The sequence below is a fragment of the Microcaecilia unicolor genome, chromosome 6 (assembly GCF_901765095.1).
Source record: "Microcaecilia unicolor chromosome 6, aMicUni1.1, whole genome shotgun sequence".
Taxonomy (NCBI): domain Eukaryota; kingdom Metazoa; phylum Chordata; class Amphibia; order Gymnophiona; family Siphonopidae; genus Microcaecilia; species Microcaecilia unicolor.
In genome coordinates, this window is record NC_044036.1 from 279,071,800 (window position 1) to 279,096,297 (window position 24,498).

Consider the following 24,498-nt stretch of genomic DNA (forward strand, 5'->3'; position numbering starts at 1 on the left):
GATGGGCTTCCTCGTTTTCCATTATCGCTAAAAACCGGGGACGACCACTTAAGTCAAAGTGCTTTAAAATATGCCTCCAAATCCATTAGAAACAAGTCTCAAAATTCGCTGTGTTTTGCTCGATAATTGTCTTACATTTGTACTTTATGTACAAATAGTAGCTGTAAAGGTCTTCAGGCTACTACGGAAGCTCAGGTGTAATTTACCTGGGCTATAAGAAGTCAATATTGAAAAAGTTCCAGACCTTGTTAAATACAGCAGCGAGATTGAGTTTTATAGTTTCAGAATATGAGCATATTACACCCTTATACTTAAAATCGCATTGGCTACCTGTTGAGCCATGTATCATTTTTAAACTTTGCACCTTAATATTTTGTATTTTATATGGATATACTGTGGGCTATATGATCAATCTTGTTCTTTTATCTACAAGAAACCTAGACCCACCTTCTCATAGATATTTATCTTTGCATTATCTTGTGTCTAGAAAGATAATTTATAAAACTGTCTCTTTAGGGCTGTTTTCCTATCAGTCAGTATATTAGTGGAACTCATTGCCCAATGAGATTAAGAGCCCTGTTTGCTAAGCCACGCTAGCATTTTTAGCACACGCTAAATGCTAGAGTCGCTCATATGTTCCTTTGGGCAACTTAAGGCCTCTTTTACCATGCTGCGGCAAAAGGGGACCTGTGCTGGCTTCAGCGCATGTTTTTGATGCAAGCTGAGGCCCCCTTTTACTGCAGCGGGTAAAAGATAGGTCTTTTCTTTAGGAAATGGGCGTGTGCCAAGTGAAGCACGTGCCGCACGGTCGTTTTAGGGGGGGAGCCCTTACCACCATCCATTTAGGTGGCGGTAAAAGCACCCACACTAAACCGGCGGTAACCAGGCAGTGTGCGGCACTGTCCAGTTACCACCGGGTACACACTGGTGCTACAAAAATAAAAATATTTTTGTAACAGCCCGGTGGTACTTCCTTTTTAGCGAGTGGTAAACCCACGTTGGGCTTACCACCACTTTGTAAAAGTGCCCCTCAGTGTTTAGCATGTGCTAATCAGCATGCGCTAAAAACACTAACGCCCTTAGCACTGCTTAGTAAACAGGGCCCTGTGAAACAAGTTATGATAGATTTCTTAGTGGCTGTTTATTTCCTGGGGATGCCCAGCTTCTTATTTTGTAAGCCACACTGAACTCATGAGGCTAGTATGGGATTTCAGTGTCTAATGTAATAGGCTTTATTATTTGTTGCCAATGCATTTGTGTTTTAGTAGTCTGTATATGTTTTTTGTCTTTGCTTTGTGTTTTTTACATTTTTATTTAAGCCTTGTGGTCTGCAGTGAGTTTGCTTAGATGGGTGGCCAGTACATCAAAGGTATAAATAAATCCTGTCTGATGGAATCTGTAATTGTGGCCTCCTGTATCTTAGATGGAAGATATAAAAGGGATTCTTCTCACCGGTCTTTTCTTCCACAAACTCGGATCCTAGAGGCTTGTGCAAAGTAAGTTCTGCTGCCACAGAGTGAAGTAAGTTTTGTTTAAAAGCCTCAGCAATGAGATCTGAACAAGCAATTTCCAGGTGTCTTACATTTCCCTTGGAAATCCACAGGAACAAGGAAACCTTATGGGAGAGAGAAAGCAAAGCCAAAATATTTAACAAATGCAATTTTGTTTTTAATGAGCTAAGAAGGAGCTTCTCTTCTATCACTTCACAACCTCCCATTTTTACTGGCCTTATTAGTTTTTATAGTAACATGGAGGGGCATAATTGAACGTCGCCAGCCAAATAGATTGCCGGCGATCTATGTTGGCGGCGGCGCTACAGCTGGCCGGAGCCGTATTATCGAAAAAGATGGCCGGCCATCTTTTTTTTTCCATAATACAGTTTAGCCCGGCCAAATGCCGTGCAGTTCGCCGGGTTTGAGATGGCCGGGTTTGTTTTTCAGCGATAATGGAAAGTTATGTCGGCCATCTCAAACCCCGGCCAAATTCAAGGCATTTGGCCGTGGGAGGAGCCAGCATTTTTAGTGCACTGGCCCACCTGACATGCCAGGACACCAACCAGCCACCCTAGGGGTCACTGCGGTGGACTTCAGAAAAGCTCCCACGTGCATAGCTCCCTTATTTTGGGAGCTGAGCCCCCCAACCCCCCCCCCCCAACCCACTACCCACAAATGTACTGCACCCACTAAAATTGCTCCAGGGACCTGCATACAGCCTCTAGGACTTATCGCTGCTGTATAACTTTGGCACACCAGTTCACACCTGAAGACTAATCTCTCTGAAAAAGTCCTTTCTTGAAATAACCACGTTTACTCACAGTTAACTGCAGATCAGAGGTTGTGCCCCACTGGCAAAGAGTCCCCTGGTACTAAGATTAGCAGTAGGTCAGAGCTGGCACAATGGTGTACAATGCCCTCTTTCAGCACCATTCAGGGTAAGAACTACGTTCTCTAACGTGGGTATCACAGGAAAGGGAACTAAAACTGGCTTACAAAAATGGCCACTACCGCATGGACTACAACAGGAAACAACAGGGCACATTCTGACCCAGTTAGCAGGGGGGGAAAGCACCATGGGAGTAGAGCCCAGTACCCTACACCCACCACAATGCATTGCTAATGTGACTCTGCAGGGCACCTAACAGAAAAGGTGTCACACTCACCCGAGAGCCACATCGCAACCAGGGAAAGGCTGTCGGAGGATACAACACATTCTGCTGTCATGGAGGTGGGTACGGCATTTGAGGCTGGCATACAGGCTGGCAAAAAAGGTTTTTAGTTTTATTTTTTTAGTTTGGAAGGGGATTGGTGACCACTGGGGGAGTATGGGGAGGTCATACCCCATTCCCTCCAGTGGTCATCTGGTCAGTTGGGGCACCTTTTTGAGGATTGGTCGTGAAAATAAAAGGACCAAATAAAGCCGGCGAAATACTGCTTAATGCTGCTTTTTTTTCCATTATCGGCGAAAGCCGGCCATCTGGTAGCCACGCCCATGCCCGCCCATGTCCCGCCTTCACTAATCTACCGACATGCCCCCTTGAACTTTCGCCGGCGAAGCGACGAGAAAGCGGCGATGCTGTCAAAAATGCCGCTTTCGATTATACCAATTTCGCCGCTTTTAAGAAATCGCCGGCCATCTCCCGATTTGTGTTGGAAGATGGCCGGCGATCACTTTCGATTCTAAGCTGGATAGTAACATAGTAGATGACAGCAGAAAAAGACCTGCATGGTCCATCCAGCCTGCCCAACAAGACAACTCATATGTGCTACATTTTGTGTATACCCTACTTTGATTTGTACCTGTGCTCTTCAGGACACAGACCGTATAAGTCTGCCCAGCACTATCCCCGCCTCCCAACCACCAGCCCCGCCTCCCAACCACCGGCTCTGGCACAGACCATATAAGTCTGCCCAGCACTATCCCCGCCTCCCAACCACCAGCCCTGCCTCCCGAGCTCCTGAGGATCCATTCCTTCTGCACAGGATTCCTTTATGCTTATCCCACGCATGTTTGAATTCCATTACCGTTTTCATTTCCACCACCTCCCGCGGGAGGGCATTCCAAGCATCCACTACTCTCTCCATGAAAAAATACTTCCTGACATTTTTCTGGAGTCTGCCCCCCTTCAATCTCATTTCATGTCCTCTCGTTCTACCGCCTTCGCATCTCCAGAAAAGGTTCGTTTGCAGATTAATACCTTTCAAATATTTGAACATCTGTATCATATCACCCCTGTTTCTCCTTTCCTCCAGAGTATATATATATATATTTATATTTATTGCATTTGTATCCCACCTTTTCCCACCTATTTGCAGGCTCAAAGTGGCTTACAGAGTGTGGTTATGACATAATCATTTCGTGTTAACAGGTACATTTCTTATAGTTTGAATGTTGTTAAGAGAAGATAAGCATATACGTTTCTTGATGCCGAGTACAATTATTGCTGTTTAAAGATTGGGTAATTGAGGATAGACAGGGAAGAGTTAGGTCAGTTAGAGGTGAGGTGTGGTCATTGTGTGAGCTGTTGAAGTGGTTTGTAGGCTATGTATTTTCCTTGTATGCCTTTTGGAAGAGATGACTTTTCAGAGATTTGCGGAAGTTAGTTACATCGTCAATAGCTTTCTGGTCTGTAGGAAGATCATTCCACAGCTGCGTGCTCAAGTAGGAAAAGGTGGTGGCGTGTGTCAGTTTGTATTTCAGTCCTTTGCAACTGGGGAAGTGCAGGTTGAGATATTTGCGGGAGGATCTTACCGCGTTTCTAGGAGGCAGGTCCACAAGGTTTAGCATGTAGATTGGGGTGTCTGCATGTATAATTTTGTGTACTATCGTGCAAATCTTGAACTTGACACGTTCTTTGAGTGGGAGCCAATGGAGTTTCTTTCTTAATGGTTTAGCACTTTCATATTTATTTTTTCCAAATATGAGTCTGGCTGCTGTGTTCTGAGCTGTTTGTAGTTTTTTGATAGTTTGTTCTTTGCAGCCGGCGTATAGTGCATTACAATAGTCCAGGTGACTTATTACCATTGACTGTACCAGGGTGCGGAAGATATGTCTCGGGAAGAAAGGTTTTACTCTTTTGAGTTTCCACATTGAGTGGAACATTTTCTTCGTTGTATTCTTCACATGGGTGTCGAGTGTGAGGTTTCGGTCGATAGTCACTCCAAGAATTTTTAGGTTTTGCGCGACGGAGAGAGTACAGTATGTTGTGGTTATTTTGGAGTAGGTGTTTTTGTTATGTTGTGAGGTTAGTACAAGGCATTGTGTTTTCTCTGCGTTGAGTTTCAGTTTGAACGCATTAGCCCAGGAGTACATGGTTTGGAGGCTTTGATTGATTTCGTTGGTGATTTCGTTTAGATCCTGTTTGAATGGGATGGAGATTGTGACATCGTCTGCATATATATATATAGGGATTGAAGTTTTGATTGGTTAGGAGTTTGGCTAGTGGTATCATCATATATACATGTTTAGTTCAGCAAGTCTCTCCTCATACATCTTGTAACGCAAATCCCATACCATTCTCGTAGCTTTTCTTTGCACCGCTTCAATTCTTTTTACATTCTTAGCAAGATACGGCCTCCAAAACTGAACACAATACTCCAGGTGGGGCCTCACCAATGACTTATACAGGGGCATCAACACCCCCTTTCTTCTGCTGGTCACAATTCTCTCTATACAGCCTAGCACCTTCTAGCTACGGCCACCGCCTTGTCACACTGTTTCGTCGCCTTCAAATCCTCAGATACTATCATCCCAAGATCCCTCTCCCTGTCGGTACCTATCAGACTCTCCCCGCCTAACACATACGTCTCCCGTGGATTTCTATTCCCTAAGTGCATCACTTTGCATTTACATTTATCTGTACACTTTGCATCAGTTTCGCATGCACTTTCACTCTGAAAATCATTTAAGGAAAAATTACCCACAGACACTTGCTCCTGATTTTTTTGCAGGTTTATTTTTTGGGTGAAAACTGTACACATTACTTCAGTCCCTGCCATACATAATCTTGCCTCTGGGTCTGGGAATGTGTCCACTTAGGATCCTTTTACTACAGGGTTGCTGTGTGGCAACCCAGAATTACTGCTGGCCCAACGCAGGTGTTGGTGATAGTTCTGCCCCTGGCATGTGCCATTTCTGGTGCTGTAGAAAATCAGGTCTGATTTTCTAGCGCAGGGGTTACCTGGCGGTAATCAGGCAGTGCCGTGTGCTGCCCGGTTACCACCAGGTTAGCTCGGGAGCCCTTATCGCCACCTCAATGGGTGGTGGTAACTGCTCCCCCTGAAATGACCATGAGGCAAGTGCAAATTTACCGCACGACCATTTGTTTTTTCCATCTTTTTACCCTCTGCGGTAAAAGGGGACTCTGCACGTGGCAAAAACTCACGCTGCCGCCAGCGCAGGGCTCCTTTTACCGCAGCTTAGTAAAAGGGGTCCTAATGTGGGGAAGATTGCATACATTGCTTCACAGATTATGTACTTTTCCACAAGGAAATGATTTTGAATATTACCCCAAAAAGATGTGGAAAGGATTGAAGAGGTGAGTTCCTTCCAAAACCTGTGAATTAAATTTTTTTTCCAAAAATGAGTTTGTATTGGAAACACTGTCTTTATAGATAGCTATAGAATGTGTGAAATTTGCACTAAAAGGCATTTATTCATATGGCATGTGATATTCAGTGAAAAAGATTTTCTTATGTTGGATAGAATATTTTAAAAACTTTGCATTTATCCAAAAAACAGCTTTTCTTACTTAACAGGTTTTGGAACTCACCTCTTTACCGCTGAGCTCCAACTTCAGCTGCCAACCTGTGCAATCACAAAACAGAACATGCATTTTTTGACACTGCGACAACTCTAAAGCAGGGAACATATATTATTTCTTAGATTTTGGCATTCTGCATTTTCCAAACAATGCCACTGAAGATTTCCACAAGCCATTACCATGTCTATTTTCCTCAGAGCATTGCATCCCGATACTTCATAGAACATTGGGAAATTATAATTTCATACAGATGTTCAACTGCTCTCTCCATTAAATTTGCTGATGATACAAAAAGTTATTCAACGTTGTTAAATCACAAGGGGATTGTGAAAAATTGTAAGAGGACCTTACAAGATTGGGAGACTGGGTGTCTAAATGGCAGATGACATTTAATGTGAGCAAGTGCAAAGTGATGCATGTGGGAAAGAGGAACCCAAACTATAATTATGTGATGCAAGGTTGCACATTAGCAGTTACCGCCAAGGAAACTGATCTAGGTGTCATTGCTGAAGGTACATTGAAACCTTCTGCTCAGTGTGCAGTGGTAGGTAAGAAAGCAAATAGAATGTTAGGAATTATTAGGAAAGAAATGGAAAACAAAAATGAGACTATTATAATGCCTTTGTATTGCTCCATGGTGCGAGTGGAATGGGTAGAGATGAATTACTTGTTTACTCTTCTCAAAAATACAAGGACTAGGGGGCACACAATGAAGCTACTAAATAGTAAATTTAAAACAAATCAGAGAAAATATTTCTTCAGTCAACATGTAATTAAACTCTGGAATTCATAGCCAGAGAATGTGGTAAAAGCAGTTAGCTTAGCAGGGTTTAAAAAGGGTCTGGATAATTTCCTAAAACAAAAGTCCATACGCTATTATTAAGAAGGACTTGGGAGAATCCACTGCTTATATCTAGGATAAGCAGCATAAAATCTATTTAACTCTTTTGGGATCTTGCCAGGTATTTGTGACCTAGAATGGCCACTGTTGGAAACAGGATACTGGGCTTGATGGACCTTTGCAGGCTTATTTTCTAAAGAGAAGGACGCCCATCTTTCGACACAAATCGGAAGATGGGTGTCCTTCTCACAGGGTCACCCAAATCGGCATAATAGAAAGCCGATCTTGGGCGTAACCAACTGCTTTCCATCGCGGGGCCGACCAAAGTTCCCGGGGGTGTGTTGGAGGCGTAGCGAAGGCGGGACTTGGGCATGCCTAACACATGGGCATCCTCGACCCATAATGGAAAAAAAGGGCGTCCCTGACAAGCATTTGGATGACTTTACCTGGTCCAGTTTTTCTTATGACCAAGGCACAAAAAGGTGCCCAAACTGACCAGATGACCACCGGAGGGAATTGGGGATAACCTACCTTTACTCTCCCAGTGGTCACTAACCCTCTTCCACCCTCAAAAATGAACTTTGAAAATATTTTGTGCCAGCCTCAAATGTCATACATCACAGGAGTATGCAGGTCCCTGGAGCAGTTTTACTGGGTGCAGGCAAACCCAGCCCCAACCCCCCCCTACCTGTTACACTTGTGGTGGTAAATGTGAGCCCTCCAAAACCCACTAGAAACCCACTGTACCCACATCTAGGTGCCCCCCTTCACCTGTAAGGGCTATGGCAGTGGTGTACAGTTGTGGGTAGTGGGTTGGGGGGGGGGAGTTGGGGGGCTCAGCATACAAGGTAAGGGAACTATGTACCTGGGAGCTTTTTCTGAAGTCTACTGCAGTGCCCCCTAGGTTGCCCGGTTGGTGTCCTGGCATGTGAGGAGGACCAGTGCACTACGAATGCTGGCTCCTCCCATGACCAAAGGGCTTGCATTTGGTCGTTTCTGAGATGGGCGTCCTTAGTTTCCATTATCGCCGAAAATCAGAAACGACCAAGTCTAAGGACGACCATCTCTAAGGACAACCTAAATGTCAAGATTTGGGCGTCCCCGACCGTATTATCAAAACAAAAGATGGACGCCCATCTTGTTTTGATAATACCGGTTTCCCCGCCCCTTTGCCGGGATGTCCTGTAAGGAAGTCCTCAGGAAAACTTGGGCGCCCCTTTCGATTATGCCCCTCTTGGTCTGTCCCAGTATGGCAAGTCTTATGTTCTTATTTATGAGTATGAATGATTATCTTTATAGAGGAAAGAACATAGGGGCTGCTTCTTTCTCTGTAGTGCCAAAGATCTTGTGCAAAAATTTTCCTTCCAAACTTTAAGAACTAAAATTTGAAGGCCTTAGTCAGGAATGACGGGGGTACAGTCAAAAGTTACATACCTGAAACCTGGCTGAATCCACCTAAGTAGATTTTCAAAGGACTGAGCTATGCCTGTAGTTTCACCAAACATTTAATTCATTTAATTTTAGCTGCAGTTAAAGGTAATGAAATGAAGGGGGCATAAGCTGACTGGAGGAAAATTTGCAAAGACATTGAATCGCCAAAAATTAATGTACGTGTGCGGTCAAGCTTCCAGTACACAATTTCATTGAAGTGCTTCTAAAACACTATTGAAGATTATTTGTTCAAAGTAGTGTACAATGTACTTCACAACCCAAATAATCAAAAGACAGTTTTGAAAGCTTAAAATTTACCTGCACCTTTTGTCCTCAAAATCACTTGAGCTTTAAACACAAACTATTTGAATAGTTTCTCTTTGAAGCTGAGGTGGGTTTGTGCAGATTTTGTTAGATGACTTCTTAAAAATTTACCCCTAAACTTCTCTGGCCATGACACCTTATAGTTTACAGGAAGCATGTTGGAGAATTGGGGTTATGCAGTCTAACACCTTGTATTTCATCTCTGGCTTTTGTCCTGTTTGACATTCTTTTTCCTGGTAACTTCTCCACTATGGCCTAGTGCAAAGGGACCTTTCTAATTGCTTAGTCAGCACTTTTCTAGCTATGCTAAGCAGAAGACCTATAATGTATAACATCTCATATGGCCAATTAATTCTTTTGCTGGAAGCTGGGCTTTGAAATTAGTCAGTTGTTGGGAAGGATGTGACATTTTATGTGATGGAGCCAGTGGTGTGCTGGTAAATGTTTAACAACAGGCTCTCTCCCCGGTCCCTCTCTGCGCCCCCCCCCCCCCCAAATTGCAGAGCTGGCTATAGCTGGGGACAGAGCCTGGGGGGTGGCAATGCATTATTCCAGGAAAAAAAATTAAATGATCCCAGGTTCCAATCTAATTCATGTTTAATGTGCGATAAAATGCCATAAATAAGTAAATAAATATAAACTTTTAATGCTGAGCACCTGATTCTCAAAGTGAACATATTCCAAACACTATAATGAAAATAAAATGATTTTTTTCTACCTTTGTTGTCTGGTGACTGTTTCTCTGATCATGCTGGCCCAGTATCTGATTCTGCTGCTATCTGTCCTCTTAACTCCGTTTCCAGGGCTTCCTTTCCATTTATTTCTTTCCTTTCCTCCTTTTTTCTTCATTTTTGGTCCTCAGCTTCTGCCTATTTTCTTCATCCATGTGCAGTCTTTCTCCTCTCTTCCTTTTCCCTCATCTCATCTCCTTCCTCACTCTTCCCTCCCCTCCATCCAGCATTTCTTCTCTCTCCCCTCCTCTCCCCTGCCCTTCATCCACCCATGTCTAGCGACCCTTCTCTCCCCCTGCCCTCCATCCACCCATGTCCAGAGACCCTTCTCTCCCCCTGCCCTGCATGCACCCATACCCAGCGACCATCCTCTCCCCTGCCCTGCATGCACCCATACCCAGCGACCCTTCTCTCCCCTCCATCCACCCATGCCCAGCGACTCCCTTCTTTCCCGTGCTACCCCCTCCCGAGTTGTTCAGCGAATTCTCCTCCCTCCCTCCCTCCCTCCGGATCCGGTCCCTCAGCGACTCCTTGTCCTTCTAATTCTTCGGGGCAGGCAGTCTTGCCTGTCCGCTGCTAGCGCTGACTCTCCCCCGCTGCCGGATCACACTTTAAAATGGCCACCGAGACTTCAGCAGAAGTCTCGAGAGGCCGCCTCTGTAAGTCTCGGCAGCCATTTTTAAAGCGCGAACCGGCAGCGGGGGAGAGTCAGCGCTGGCAGTGGGCAGGCAAGACTGCCTGCCCCGAAGAATTCGAAGGACAAGGAGTCAGTGAGGGACTGGATCCGAAGAGGAAGGAGGAGGGAGGAAGGAGAGCCGAACCGGCTCGCGCTTTTTAACAACCGGCTCGCAAGTCGCAAGAAAATTTAACAAGCCGGCTCCAGCACACCACTGGATGGAGCAGAGGTTTCTTAATTAAGACTTACTGAACTGATTAAAGTTGCCAGAACTGAGTGGCTATGTAGACTCCTCCCTAAATAATGACAATACATAACTGTGCTCTATCTGAGCTGATCTGTTAGGTTCCCTTTATACCATGTTATCTGGAAAAATGCAAGCGGGAATGCGAATTTTTAAAAGCATTTCTAGTTACAGAATGCTACAGGATTCCTAAATATTATACTGCCAAACTATCAAAAATAATTGTTTGTGATTTGTACGGCCCCATGAATGTAAACAGCGTTGTGAAGATGTCAAGGGTTGTAGGAGAGATCTACTACTACTACTTCTCATTTCTATAGCGCTACTAGATGTACGCAGCGCTGCACACTTGAACATGAAGAGACAGTCCCTGCTCGACAGAGCTTACAATCTGTGATCATTTATACAGTATAAGGCCAAATTCAAACATACATGCTTTAAAATGAATACCAAGACTTGAGAATATGGTGGCTTCCATTGTTCGTGTCTGTTCAAATAAACTGGCTCATACTATCATTGACACATTGTAGATCATGGAAAAAATATAGCATAGTTGCCATGTTAGTCCACTTTAAAGGTAATAAAGAGAAATAAAAGGTATCATAATATTGTCCTTTCCTTTGTTCTGTTTTATTTCTACTTATTATCGTAGATCATAATGGCTAAGGAACAGTTAGGCCATCTAGTCTGCTCAATTGTCTTTGTCCAGGGCTGGTGCACGGGTATTGGGTGCCCTTGGTGAATCTTCAGCTTTATGTCCATCTTCCCACAAGATTTCTATAAAAAAAAACAACAACAACAACTCAACAATCATGATTATCCCTATGAGGAAAGGCTGAAGCGGCTAGGGCTCTTCAGCTTGGAGAAAAGACAGCTGAGGGGAGATATGATAGAGGTCTATAAAATAATGAGTGGAGTGGAACGGGTAGACGTGAATCGTTTGTTTACTGTTTCCCAAAATACTAGGACTAGGGGGCATGCGATGAAGCTAGAAAGTAGTACATTTAAAAAGAAATTGGAGAAAATGTTTCTTCACTCAATGTGTAATTAAACTCTGGAATTTGTTGCCAGAGAATGTGGTAAAGGCGGTTAGCTTAGTGGGATTTAACAAAAGGTTTGGACGGCTTCCTAAAGGAAAAGTCCATAGACCATTATTAAAATGACTTGGGGAAAATCCACTGCTTATTTCAGGGATAAGCAGCATAAAATGTATTGAACCTTTTTGGGATCTTGCCAGGTATTTGTGACCTGGATTGGCCACTGTTGGAAACAGGACACTGGGCTTGATGTACCTTTGGTCTGTCCCAGTATGGCAATTCTTAAGTAAATGACTTCTGGAAACTGTTTTTGTCATATATGTGTCAGGGGCATAGCCAGATCTCGCGGTGGGAGGGGGCCAGAGCCTGAGGTGGGGGGGGGCTGTTTTGGTCTTCCATCCCACCGCCACCTCTCCGCTGCCGCACCGCCCTTCTGCCCTGCTGCCTTGCCACCCTGCCACTCCCTCACCACCCACTGCTGCATTTGGATACCTTGGCTGGCGGGGATCCCCAACCTCCACCAGCTGAAGCCTTCTCCATCGCTGGTCTCTGGCGCTGCCACATTGCCTGCCCTGCTCTCTCTTCCCCCTCACGTCCTGTATGCTCCTTTTAGTGAAACTGCTCAATTTCACTAAAAGGAGCATGCAGAACGTGAGGGGGAAGAAAGAGCAGGGCAGGCAACACTGCAGCGCCAGAGACCGGCGCTGGACAAGACTTCAGTTGGCAGGGGTTGGAGACCCCCGCCAGCAAAACCAGGGGCCCAGAGGAAATTTGAGGGGGCCCAGGCCCCCGTGGCCCCACGTAGCTACGCCACTGATATGTGTGTGTGTGGATGTAGGCAGGATAAATACATAAGTAAGTGGACTAAATTGCACATCCTTTCTATAGGTAAAAATACACTGCTTATTATTTGAATTTGTGTGGCTGTCAGAATTGATTGTTTTATGCTGACTGCCTTGGATCTTTGTTGCCCCAGAAATTGCTGCCATAATCAATTGCCTAGTCTTGCCTAATCTTTAACCAGCCCTACAGGAGATTGTTCCTTATCCAAGTCAGTTTTTCTGTGTTTTCTGTTAGTCCTTCAACATATCAGGTAAATTAGTAAACAGGTTTCTTGTACAGAAACCATCATCCAAACCTTTCCACCAAATAGTTTACTGAACCTGTATAATCTCTAGCCTAACTGAGTCAATTAATGTTCCCAAGGAAGGGTCACTCACTTTGTTGTAACAGAAAAGAGCTGTGTTGGATTTATGGCATTGTAAGCTCCTTTGAGCAGGGACTGTCCTTCTTTGTTACACTGTACAGCGCTGCGTAACCCTAGTAGCGCTCTAGAAATGTCAAGTAGTAGTAGTAGTAAGTACAGAGGTATGGTAGCCATGTTAGTCCACTTTTAAAGGTAATCAATAGAAATAATACAAAATAAAACATGAAAAAGAAAATAAGATGATACCTTTTTTTATTGGACATAACTTAGTACATTTCTTGATTAGCTTTCGAAGGTTGCCGTTCTTCGTCAGGTATCATCTTATTTTCTTTTTCATGTTTTATTTTGTTTTATTTCTATTGGCATAAGTACATAAGCATTGTCATAATGGGACAGATCAAAGGTCCCTCAAGCCCAGTATCCTATTTTCAACAGTGGCCAGTCCAGATCAGAAGTACCTGCAGGATCCCAAAGAATAAAATAGATTTCATGCTGGATTTTCCCCAAGACCATTTTAATAATGGTTTATGGACTTTGCTTTTAGGAACTTGCCCAAATCTTTTTAAAACCCTGCTATGCTAACCACTTTTACTACATTCTCTGTCAACCAATTCTAGAGTTAATTATACATTGAGTAAATAAATTTCTTTCTCCAATTTATTTTAAATTTACTACTTAGTAGCTTCATTGCATGTCTCTGATTCCTTGTATTTTGGGAAAGAACAAACAAGCAATTCATGTCTACCCATTCCATTGCACTCCACTCATGATTTTTATAGACCTCTATCACATCATGTAGAGATTTTCAGACTATGTCTTCCAAAGTCATTTTCCAGAGTCCAAGAACAGTTCCTTTCTGTTTTTTTATTGATTGAATGCTATATTTTATTTTCTAAAATTCCTAGATGGCATTGCTGAGAGGCAGTATAGCAAATGAATAAAGTTTAGTTGAAATAAACTTGAATTCAGACGTGAAAGTCCTATAGGGCAAGATCTTCTGGAGATGCAGTCATTAGATGAGGGCTGGATGGGATCATTTATTAATGTTTCTTCATACTCATGAATTTGTAATATATGATATTTAATCACCATCGTGTCTAGGTACAAACCCAATGTGAGAGAGCCCTATCTGGAGTCTTCCCATGCTGTGATGGAAATATCATTACTCAGTGGTTTAGTGGCAGATGAAAGAGATTTACATTTGGTAAATATTTGAAAGTGTTTCTTTTTTATAACATCTCTACCAAACCCTATAATGCCCTTAACAAAAGTCTTGTTGCACAAAGCCACACAGCAAATAAGTGGAAGCCCATAGGAATTGAATGGGCTTCCTCTCATTTGCTGCACCGGGAATTGGTAGTGCGACTTTGTAAAAGAAGCCTGAAGTGATTGAAATGATTGAATCTCAGTTAATGAATAATATGGTGTTGCTTATTAAAACACTGGGCTCAATTCCCAGCTCTGATTTTTTTCTTCCCCAGGTCAACCAGGGAGGGGGATTCTGTGGAGGCAGTCTTCACAGTCCTTTGTAGGAAGGAGTCATGGACATTGTGCAATGGTGACACCTAGTGGCCAGATTTTGGGACCATGATTGTAGGTTCCAAAATGAGGCCTAGTGTGTGAGTCCCAGCAGAGGACTGTTGCAATCTGTTTTAAAATATTTCTAGCCTACCTATCCATTATATTAGATGGAATAGGTTAGGATGGGATAAACAGCAGGGAACAAAAATCCAGATAAGTGCGCTGCATGCTGCATATGCAATTTCTATACTTATTACCATATGCTAGTTTTTGAGTTATTGGTGGAATTAAGAATAAAGTTTTGAAAGGGTTTTTATGGCCAATGATAGATTGAGTTCCAGTGGAAACGGCACCGAATGAGATCTAGAGTGGTCCGTTAGGGTGCTGTGTTACCATGGACTTCTGAGACCTTTTCCCTTTCCTTTTATGAAGTAGTTTCAACAGGGTTTGGTATCAGTCGTACTATCCACTTGGTGTTATAGGTTCTGGCTAGCATATATGTGAATAGTGAGTCAATTTTGTTGAAGGCTTATGGTGCCAAATTTCAGCCCTGGCTCCTATTGAGTTGGGCTTCCAAAGCAACAAGGGGAAGCAACCAGGTCAAACCCACCTCCCTCCTCATAGATGGAATTTACCTTTTAGATAAGAATACTGACTAAGGAAATTCCAGAAAACATATCTTCAGCTCAAGTAAATATTTCTATGAGAAGGGGCTCCATCTAGTGGCTTAACAATGGCCTTTCCTGATGCAACAAACTGGCAGCTGGCCACAGTGTGGCAGAAGTAAGAGAGAGGCTCAGACACAGGCAGGGCCACTGAGAGGGGGGTAGGGGGACAAATTTCCTTGGGCCCAGGCCTCCGGGGGCCCGACACCGGGGTCAGGCTGCTGGCGCTGCAGTTCCTGGTCTCACCTGCCTGCCTCCTCGGCTCCGGGCCCCCTGCATTCGAAGCGGCAGTCACAGATCGCCTCCCTTTGGGCCTTCCCTCCCTGTGTCCCGTCCTCGTGGAAACTGGAAGTTACATGAGACGAGGGCGAGACACAGGGAGGGAAGGCCAGAAAAAAGGTGATCTGCGACTGCCGCCTTGAATGCAGGGGGCCCGGAGCCATGGAGGCAGGCAGGTGAGACCGCAGACTGCAGCGGTGGGGGGAGCGATGGGGGGCGGAGGCGGGGTGGCCTTGCCCTGGGCCTGGCCTAGTCTCTCGGCGGCCCTGGACACAGTGCCAATCTCAGTGCCAGTACAGGAAGTACAACTGAGGCAGTAACCACATAGTAAAACAATTGCTGAGTAGACTGCAGCTGTGCTTCCAACAGGAAAGAGGGATCACTCAGGCTCCAAGGAGTAGGTAACCATATGAGCCAGTTCTGTGGGTGCTTGAGCACCCCCCCCCCCAGTATTGAACTCATTCCTTGATTGTGTCCAGGGAGAGGTCATTTCCGTTGGGTTTTGTACCCCCAATAATTTTGAAAAGTTGGTTCCTGTGGTAGATGCAGTGCTTCTCTGGACAAGAACACTTTGAAAAACTTGTTGTAGGCATTACAGTGGGCCCTGCGAGATCTAATACTGCCTTACACCCTCACCCATGTGCTCAGGGCTGGCAAAGAAAGACTTGGAAATAGGAAGGCTTAGAACATGCTCCATATAGGACTGATGATGATTATTTATCCCCATTTCTCAGAATATACAGTGACATCAGTAACTTAAAAGAGTAAAGGGATTTTGTAATTATATGTGGGGATAATAAGCATTCAGAAATACAAAACAGCGGATGTGGAAGATTTTCAGTGCAACAGTTTTTATCACTTGCATGAAACTGTAGGCAAAAGTCATTACCATTACAGTTTAATATGTCATTGTTATGCCTATTGTGTTTTTGTTTTATTAGTTTGGGGGTTTTAGAATGCTTTATGTTGTTTGCCTGCTTGCTGGTTGAGGCATTATTTGGTACAGTGTCTTGCTTGGGCAGCTTGTCTGGTTTATAAATCATTAAATTTAGCCTCAGAAAATGTTGATCGAGATGTGTTTGTTTCCTTCCAGCTTGCAAATGGAGTGGACCACTTGATATCCGATTACAGCATAGATAATGGACGAGTTGTTCTCCAACTGGACTCGGTAGATGAGCTGTATATTATAATAATGATGATGGGAAGGAATTCATTCACTGCCCTTGTTATCTTGGCCTTCCCTAACTCTTTCTGAAATCTCTTTGCTCTCTGTGCAGATTCCTTCAGATGATTTCCTCTGTGTTGCATTCCGAGTGAAGGAGATATTTCATGTTGGGATGCTGAGCCCCTCACCTTTCACTGTCTATGAATTTCATGCACCAGGTAATGTGCCCCTTCCCAGAAGCATTTCTTGAAATGCATGTAGCAGCAGCATACATTGTGTGGAAGAGAGGAACTAGCCAAGAAGTCTGTGGTATGTAGGAGGCACATGAGAGTTGTGACTTCTGGACTCAAACTTGCAGGGCAGGCTCAAGGGATAGTGATGCTCTGAGCCAATTTGTTTTGGTGGCACCCTCCCCCCATCACATCACTTCTGGTGCCCCTCCCCCTCCCCATCCCATGCAGTCTCTTTTTCCCCTCTTATTCTCCTTCCCACAGGTCCATCCCTACTCCCTCACCTCTCTCACTATCCCTTGAGCTGGTGCTGGTCAGGGGACTAATATTATGTTTATTGGATCTTTTTCTTCTCTGTTCTTTAGACAGACAATGCACTATATTTTATAACCCATATGGAGATGAACAGCTGGTGAAATTGTGCCAAGATAATGAGTGTAAATGTATGGAAGGTAAACCTTAACATTTTAAGTGCAATTATTATGGGGGGTCTGGGGGTGCAGTAGATGATCTAATGTATTTTATCATCTTATACCATTTTTTTAAGAAATTGCCATCTGAAAATTCTGTAAACCATCTTGAGCTATAATTGGAAAAGAGGTCTAGAAATATACTAATTCTTCTTATGAAACTAAGTTAATTTTTCTGTAAGTCTAGTTAACAAACAGGAAGTTAAAATTCCTAAAACTTAATTTAAAGAATGTTTAAGATTAAAATACTCTTGCATATGTATCCTTTATATCAGTCTTTTAAAATTAGGCTACATTTAATATGATTATTGTACAAGGTCTTCTAAAACCCTGAGACTCATTGCTAATTCCCATTTACAAGAGACTTACTATAAAGGGGTATTGAAACCTGCAGAGCATGTTACGGTTCTGAGCTCTGATGCTTGGAGATCTGTTTCTGCTGCCAGTGCCTAATGATTTGACACTTACTTTCTGGTCACACCAGGTTGTCTGCCCAATCAAATCTTGTTTTGGCTGCTACTAACTACTGTTAATCCTCTCCAAATACAGCGGAATGCAGCAAAATGTACAACTCAATGGACTTGACCATAACTGCAGATGAAAGACGGGATAAAGCTTGCCTGAAGGATACAGTTTATGGTAAAATGATGAATAATACTAAAAATATGTTTCTTATCAATTATACTGAAGAAACAGGAGCATAAAAGCAACAGTTCTTGTTCATGCCTTTCAGTTCCCCAAGAAATTCATTAGAACTGAGTCATTCTTTTAAATGTATTTATCCACCCCTTTTCTGGTTTTCAGAGTCAGTGTTGGCCAGGTTTCTTTAGGAGGGTAATTTAGAGTTTCCTTACAGTATTTGGGGAGTTTTTACCCTTAAAATTTTGATGGCCTACAATGCATACTTTTCACCTGTAAAATATATGGGATAGACCTGCAAAAGGCAGGCAAAAAGTTCAAAATGAGAGTCCCATACTAACTTTTGACAACCTGTCCCAGCCACATCCCTAGCACTACTCCTTTCCCATGTGGAAAACTAGCAGTAGAGAAGGCCTGTCAGCAGGAGTAAATCCGTTTACCTATGGTGAAACCCTTTTAAAATGTACCCCTTTATGTGCCTGGGTATCCAGAGCATGAGAGGGTTGTTTGAACCTTAGTTTCACTTGTATCTGGAGGAGATGATTTGTGAGGCCTGGGTGCATCCAGAACCACCAAGGTCTGGAATAAATTTTGAAAATGTAATCAGAAAAGACTCACATTTTTCTTCCATCATTCTCTCTAAACTCAGATGGCATTTAGGGGCTCATTTTCAAAACAAAAAACATCATAAGGTGGCAGAAAGATGTTTTTCTCTCAAAAATGTTCAAGTTGCAATTTTCGACAACCCAATTTTAGACATTTTGCTCCACAGTTCATCCAAAATTCAAGGGGGTGTGTTTTGTGCGGGACATGGGTGGCACCAAAAGATAGACTTTTTTCTGCAATAGTGGAACAAAATGAAAACATCTAGGGCCAAAATTAAGATGTTTCTGGAGATTGAATGAGTGTTTGTTATGAGATATGAATAGTACAAAACTGCAGCAGGAAATTCCAGGCGTGAGGGTGGGTATTATCTGGGATAGTCGTAAAGCCTATGTTTGGGACGGCTTGTTATGTGGGCAAGCAGGTTGAAAAAGGAGCAGGAGCAGAAAGTTTGAGAGTTGAGATAAGAAGTGCAGCGGGTTGAACAATAGTGCATTAAGACACCAAATCCAGCTCCATCACCACTGGAACCAGGAATTGAGAGCAGGGATTCTTGACAGATGGGCCTAGCGCAGTTTCCCCAGCCAGAACTAGGCCCAAGAGTTTCCCGCTTTGTTAGGACATTTGAGGGCAAAGTGCCTGTTCTCACCACAGTATAGACACAGGTTTTGAGTCTGACGTTTCTGCTTCTCTTGCCCTGAAAGAGAACAGCAATCCACATTCATAGGTTCCCTAACGTATGAAGAAGCAGCCTTCCTGATAGGAGGGCGAATTGCTCGTTGGAAGCTTGGTGCCAAATTGACCATCCTGTGGGAAGTTGTTTGTTCTCAGGCATGTTCCTAGAATCAGATATCTACCCAGTTACAAAGGCAGATAAGATCATCCCGTGAAGAAGGAAGCTCCCATCCGGCCAGCTAATCTTTAATTTGGGGTGCGAACCCTTGCCAAAAAACTGCCACAAGTCTCTCATTATTCCAATTTAACTCTGATGCCAGAGTGCAAAATTGGATAGCTTAACTCCCTAGGTTTATGACCCTTGTTTCAGTTGGAGGAATTCTGAAGCTGTGGATGAAGCCTTTCCAGGCTCCTCAAACATTTCTAAGCCACCTTCTTATACAAGCCTAGGCGGTTCAGAGAGGAAACATCTTTGGTATAAGCTGTGTTGAAACATCTATGAGTTCCATATCTTTCCTAAAATTTTCCTCTTATTGCAATGTGCGAAAAAAGTGATTTTCAGGACACAGTGTGCTGTCAAATCCTCCACCCCAGAGGAGGCTGCCTCAGCTCAGGGTATCCTGATTATTTTTCAGTCTAACTTCCTCATCTTCCTTATCTTCTTTCCAGCCTACAAGGTTAAGATCGTGTCTTCTGTTGAAGATGGCAGTTTTGTGAAGTACACTGCGACCATTCAAGACATCTACAAGAAAGGTAAACGGGATGGGAGTCGAGGCTAAGCAAGTGATAATGAACCAGGCTTCCATGAAGCAAGATTTCAGCTGTGTCACTGAGAGGTGGCTACAGCAAGCTGTGGGATAGAGGCTGACTGAATTTTGGTTTTGAGTTTTGATTTGGTACCAAAACTGGACCAAAATCCGTGTTCAGGTTTCAGCTGGTTGAAATCGAAACATTCTCCCTCCCCCCCATGATCACTTTCCTCCCCCAATCTGCCCAATCACCCATAGACTCTCCCCAAGCCTTCCTTAAGAAGCCCTGGTGGCCTCTTCGGGGGCAGGAACAAACCACTCCTTACTGCCCCATGTCACTGTTCTGTTTATTTATTTTATTATTAGGGTTTATTTATCGCCTTTTTGAAGGAATTCACTCAAGGTGGTGTAAAATAAGAATAGATCAAACATGAGCAATAGGCAATTACAGCAGTAAAAATATTCGAACAACAATACAAAGTATGGCATGGTATACTACTTGCAATGACAACACAATATGTACTAGAACATTATAATTGGTAGTGAAGGGTAAGGCAAAGTTCATATAGATGAGTAAGAAAGTAGGAAGAATTAGAAAGTAAGGTGATTGATTTGAAGAAAGTTGCACGTGAGATCAGACAGATGGTTAAATATTATCTCAGCTAGGGTAGGAGTGGATAAACATGTCCCGCTGCAGTAAATGTGCAGCCCAAGTCAATCCTTGTGTGTGTGAGTGAGACTAACAAGTTAGTTACTTCTTCCATTAAAGGCTTGGTTGAAGAGCCAAGCTTTCACCTGCTTCCTGAAGTAGAGGTAGTCTTGTGTTAAGCAGAGCCTTTCAAGCAATGCATTTCAGAGTGTGGGGGCTACTCCGGAGAAGGCTCTGCGTAACCCTAGTAGCGCTTTAGAAATGTTACGTAGTAGTAGTAGTAGTAAGGCTCGCTTGCGGGTATCACATTGTTGCAATGGCTGCCGAGACTTTCTGCGGTAGTCTCAAAAGACTGCCACAGGAGGTCCCGGTACCCATTATATGATTGGAACCAGTACAGGCAGGAGACTCACTCCTGCCCCTGCTGGTTCCAATTGCAAAATGCCTGCCAGGAAGTCTCGGCAACCATTGCAACAGAGCAGTAGCATGGGGTAGGAATGAGCGGGGTTTGTTCCTGCTTCTGAACAGACCACTAGACCACCAGGGCTTCCTAAAATGGCTTTGGGAAGCGCCTTCGGGTGGTCAGGTTAGATGAGGGGGTGGAGGAGGGCTTTTTTGGTAGGGTTTGAGGAGAGAGTGAGAGGCTGTTTCAATTTTGTTTTCTGCTGAGCAGCCAATTTTGGTTGCAGATTTGTTTTTGGCAGAAACTGAAGATCCTGGGTTCGATCAGGCTGTACTGTGGGATGTGGTGTGGGAACTCTCCTGGCTGGTTAAGCTCCTAACATTGTAGCAGAGCATGAAAGGTCAGCAGGGCTATCTTTTTTTTTTTTGGGGGGGGGGGGGATCAATGCATATCCTCAGGCCAGGGGTACGTTTGTACAAGTGTCCTGGGAAGTAGAGTCCTTTAGCTCCAGGTGGAACTTTCTTTTTAATTTTACATTGCCAACGTCAGGTTCCCTTTTTCTTTGAGTCTAGTGGGAGCTCAGTTGAAAGGCTGCAGTTAGTGACTATTTCCTTTTTCTTATTTAATTACTGAAATGAGCTTCCTTCTAAATCCATCCTTTGTCTCCTGCTAGGCGAAAGCTTTGTGAAAACAAACACAGAAGTAGTTTTTATTAAAAAGAGAAGCTGCTCTGACATTGCGCTGAATGATGGAAATCAGTATCTGATTATGGGCAAAGAGGGTCTCCAGATCCAAGTCCTCTTCTCCTTCCGGTGACTGCTTTCATTCTTTTCTTCTGAAGTTTTAAATAGATTTCTCCCTAGTCTGATCAGATAGAGCAGGCCACAACTGTGGTCTGTAGGTGTCAGCATCAGTGCTTTGGTTGGGATTTGAAGACCACCAAGGCAGAAACGAATGAGTTCTCTTCTTATTTCAGTATTATTCATTGTAGACAGATTCTTCACAGACAAACATTACTGGAAAAAAGCACCTTAGTCACATACTGTAGCAGGCTGACATTTTGGAAATAGTAGCTGCTGAATAGATCAATGGTTCTCAGTTCAGTCTTCGGGCCACACCCAGCCAGTCAGGCTTTCAGGATAGCCACAGTGAATATGCATGAGATAAATTTGCATGCACTTCTTTCTTGTTAGGCAAAATCTTTAACTGGCTGGGTGTGCCCCGAAGATGGGGTTGAGAAGTCCTGGTATAGATCAGTCCTTCTTGAATATTTTTTTTCATATGTTACTGTAATATTGAGATCTTGATTCTTTATTTTACTATGGGCATGGAATTCACTGCAAGGGACACATAGGCAGCCACAGTCCTGCGGTGACATCACTGTAAGGGACACATAGGCAGCTATAGTTCTGTGGTGACATCACTCAAGGGACATGAGGCAGCCACAGTCCTGAGATAACATCACTACAAGAGACACATAGGCAGCCACAGTCCTGCAGTGATATCACTGCAAGGGACACGTAGGTAGCTTCAGACCTGTCACTACAAGAGACTCGTAAGCAACCGCAGTCCTGCAGTGACATCACAGCAAGGGACTCGTAAGCAACCGCAGTCCTGCGGTGACATCACTCCAAGGGACTCATAAGCCACCTCAGTCCTGCAGTGATGTCACTGTAAGGGACACATAAGCAGCCACAGTCTTGCATTGATATCACTGCAAGGGACATGTAAATAGCCACAGTTCTGTGGTGAGTCTTGCATGCACATGGTGTTTAGTTTCTCTTTTTAAATACTTTTCTATGGAGTAAGGGATTTCGTTGCTGGTACCACAGTTGGGTAATAGTGCTTTCTCTTTCGTAGGTATGAGTATCCTTTAGATTCCATGACCTGGATTGAATGGTGGCCTACAGAAGCAGACTGTGATACCGAAATGTGCAAAACCTTTGTAAACACTCTGGATGATTTTTCCGAAAGCGTCCTCCTCTTTGGCTGTTAGAGGGCTCAGAGAGGTCCATTGTTTAATAGCATTGGCCTCACGAATATAATCAAAGCGTTTCAGTTCTTGCATTGCTCCCGTAATGTTTTTTCATCAACCACCATTTTTAATGTCTATTTTTCTTTATTAATGTATTTTCTATACTCTTCTCTCAATTATTTTTCTAAGATAATTCAGATTTTGTAGATGGCGGGATGGGTTTGGGGGAATATGACAAGATGCAAAGGAACTATATAGATGTATTTCAGCTTGCACAGAACTTTGAGGAAATAAATTGACTTAAATATGCACATACAAAAAAGCTCTTTCCTTGCATCCTGCCATCCTTTCTCTCTTCCCTAGATGAGATGCCCAGGTGGTTCAATGCATCATCTCTTGACTCGATGGCTAGTGAGGCTCTTCCTTCTCAGCACTGTTTATTGGTCAGTAGGGCCACTGTAGTTGTGACATTTGTCTTCCTTTCTTTCCTCCCCAAAACTGAGCACACCCAGGCTTGCAGACCTGACAGATTGTGTGCAATGCCTGAGTCATGAAGCTGGCCTGATTACTGTATTATGAAACCAGGGGCAAGCTGAAGCTACTGTTCCCAAACTGAAGTCATATTAATAAAACTGAACATTCAGCCGGCGTTTTCCAAAACATTGTATGGGTGACCTGGAGGGGCTGGGGATGGGGGAAGAATGCTGGGAGAGCTGTCAAGAATGCACCGTAGAAACTAGGACTGTTCCTTTGGGAACCGCTGTTTTTAAACTTTGCTGGAAAAGGCATCTAATAAAGGTTTTTAAAAAAGGTTATTTAATCCTCCATTGGTTCAGGTAGAAGCATAAATTGTGAGCCCTCCAGGGACAGGGAAATGCTAAGTGTATCTGAATGTAACTCGCCTAGAACTACAACTGAAAAAGGTGTGTGCCAAATATAAATAAATTAAAAAAAATCCTCAGCAAAACAAAAATACCTTGCAGCGACATCACATGAAGCATACAGGTTTACCCTGCAGAAGAGGAATTGCATTGCACAAAAGTTCTTAAAGAACATCAACCCCCTGTTTTTGCAGTGTACCTCAGAGCAAATGTTGGAAGTTTCCTGAGACGGACAAGGCTGTAGCAAATCTCATCAGTTACCATCAGTAGAGGGCTTTATCTTCTTTTCAAACCCACTTCCTTGCTAAACCCACAGAGACATCTGGTAGGACTCTGAAGTTCCCTGAATCTTCATAAGAATATTTTGCATAATGCTCCTGCTTTCAAAACAGAGATCACTTTTCATACAGCAGAAGTGTATAAAAGCTTTTAGTGAAAATATCCTTCAAGACCAGATCATCAAGGGTCTTCATTTTCTGATCCTTTCCCAGCCTCCAGCACTCTGTGAGACTCCACTGGCCCAGAAAATGAGAAAACAATGCACATCCGAGAAGCCTAATTTGCTACTTCTCTAATGTGCTTTGCTTTAGAGCTGGACCAGTCAGGATGGAGATGGACATGGAATCAGGGGTAGAGTGGCAGAGAATAAGAGAGACAATACTATGTTTCATTTATTTTCCAATTGGAAGAAAAGTAACCAATGGGTCTGGTGTACTAAGCATAAACACAAAATGGGCCCTGCTGCAGATAACTCGAGCTAAGCTTTAGTAAAAGACCCCAGATATGAAGAGAAACCCCCTTACATCTGTCCCATGTGTGTGCACAGTTTTCTGTTTAGAAACGT

General features: G+C 43.5%; 1 protein-coding gene across 1 annotated transcript in view; it reads left to right on the top strand.

The window, feature by feature from the left end:
* The window catches only part of C5 (complement C5), a 157,731-nt gene extending 134,154 nt beyond the window's left edge, over nucleotides 1-23,577 (top strand). Inside the window, exons 33-41 of the mRNA XM_030207569.1 lie at nucleotides 1,424-1,496; nucleotides 13,852-13,954; nucleotides 16,309-16,383; nucleotides 16,493-16,598; nucleotides 16,976-17,062; nucleotides 17,630-17,719; nucleotides 19,667-19,750; nucleotides 21,472-21,610; nucleotides 22,659-23,577. Of these exons, the coding sequence (XP_030063429.1) occupies nucleotides 1,424-1,496; nucleotides 13,852-13,954; nucleotides 16,309-16,383; nucleotides 16,493-16,598; nucleotides 16,976-17,062; nucleotides 17,630-17,719; nucleotides 19,667-19,750; nucleotides 21,472-21,610; nucleotides 22,659-22,794 (893 nt within the window). The 3' untranslated portion in view covers nucleotides 22,795-23,577. The remainder of the gene's footprint in view (nucleotides 1-1,423; nucleotides 1,497-13,851; nucleotides 13,955-16,308; nucleotides 16,384-16,492; nucleotides 16,599-16,975; nucleotides 17,063-17,629; nucleotides 17,720-19,666; nucleotides 19,751-21,471; nucleotides 21,611-22,658) is intronic.
* The last annotated feature ends 921 nt before the right edge of the window (nucleotides 23,578-24,498 follow it).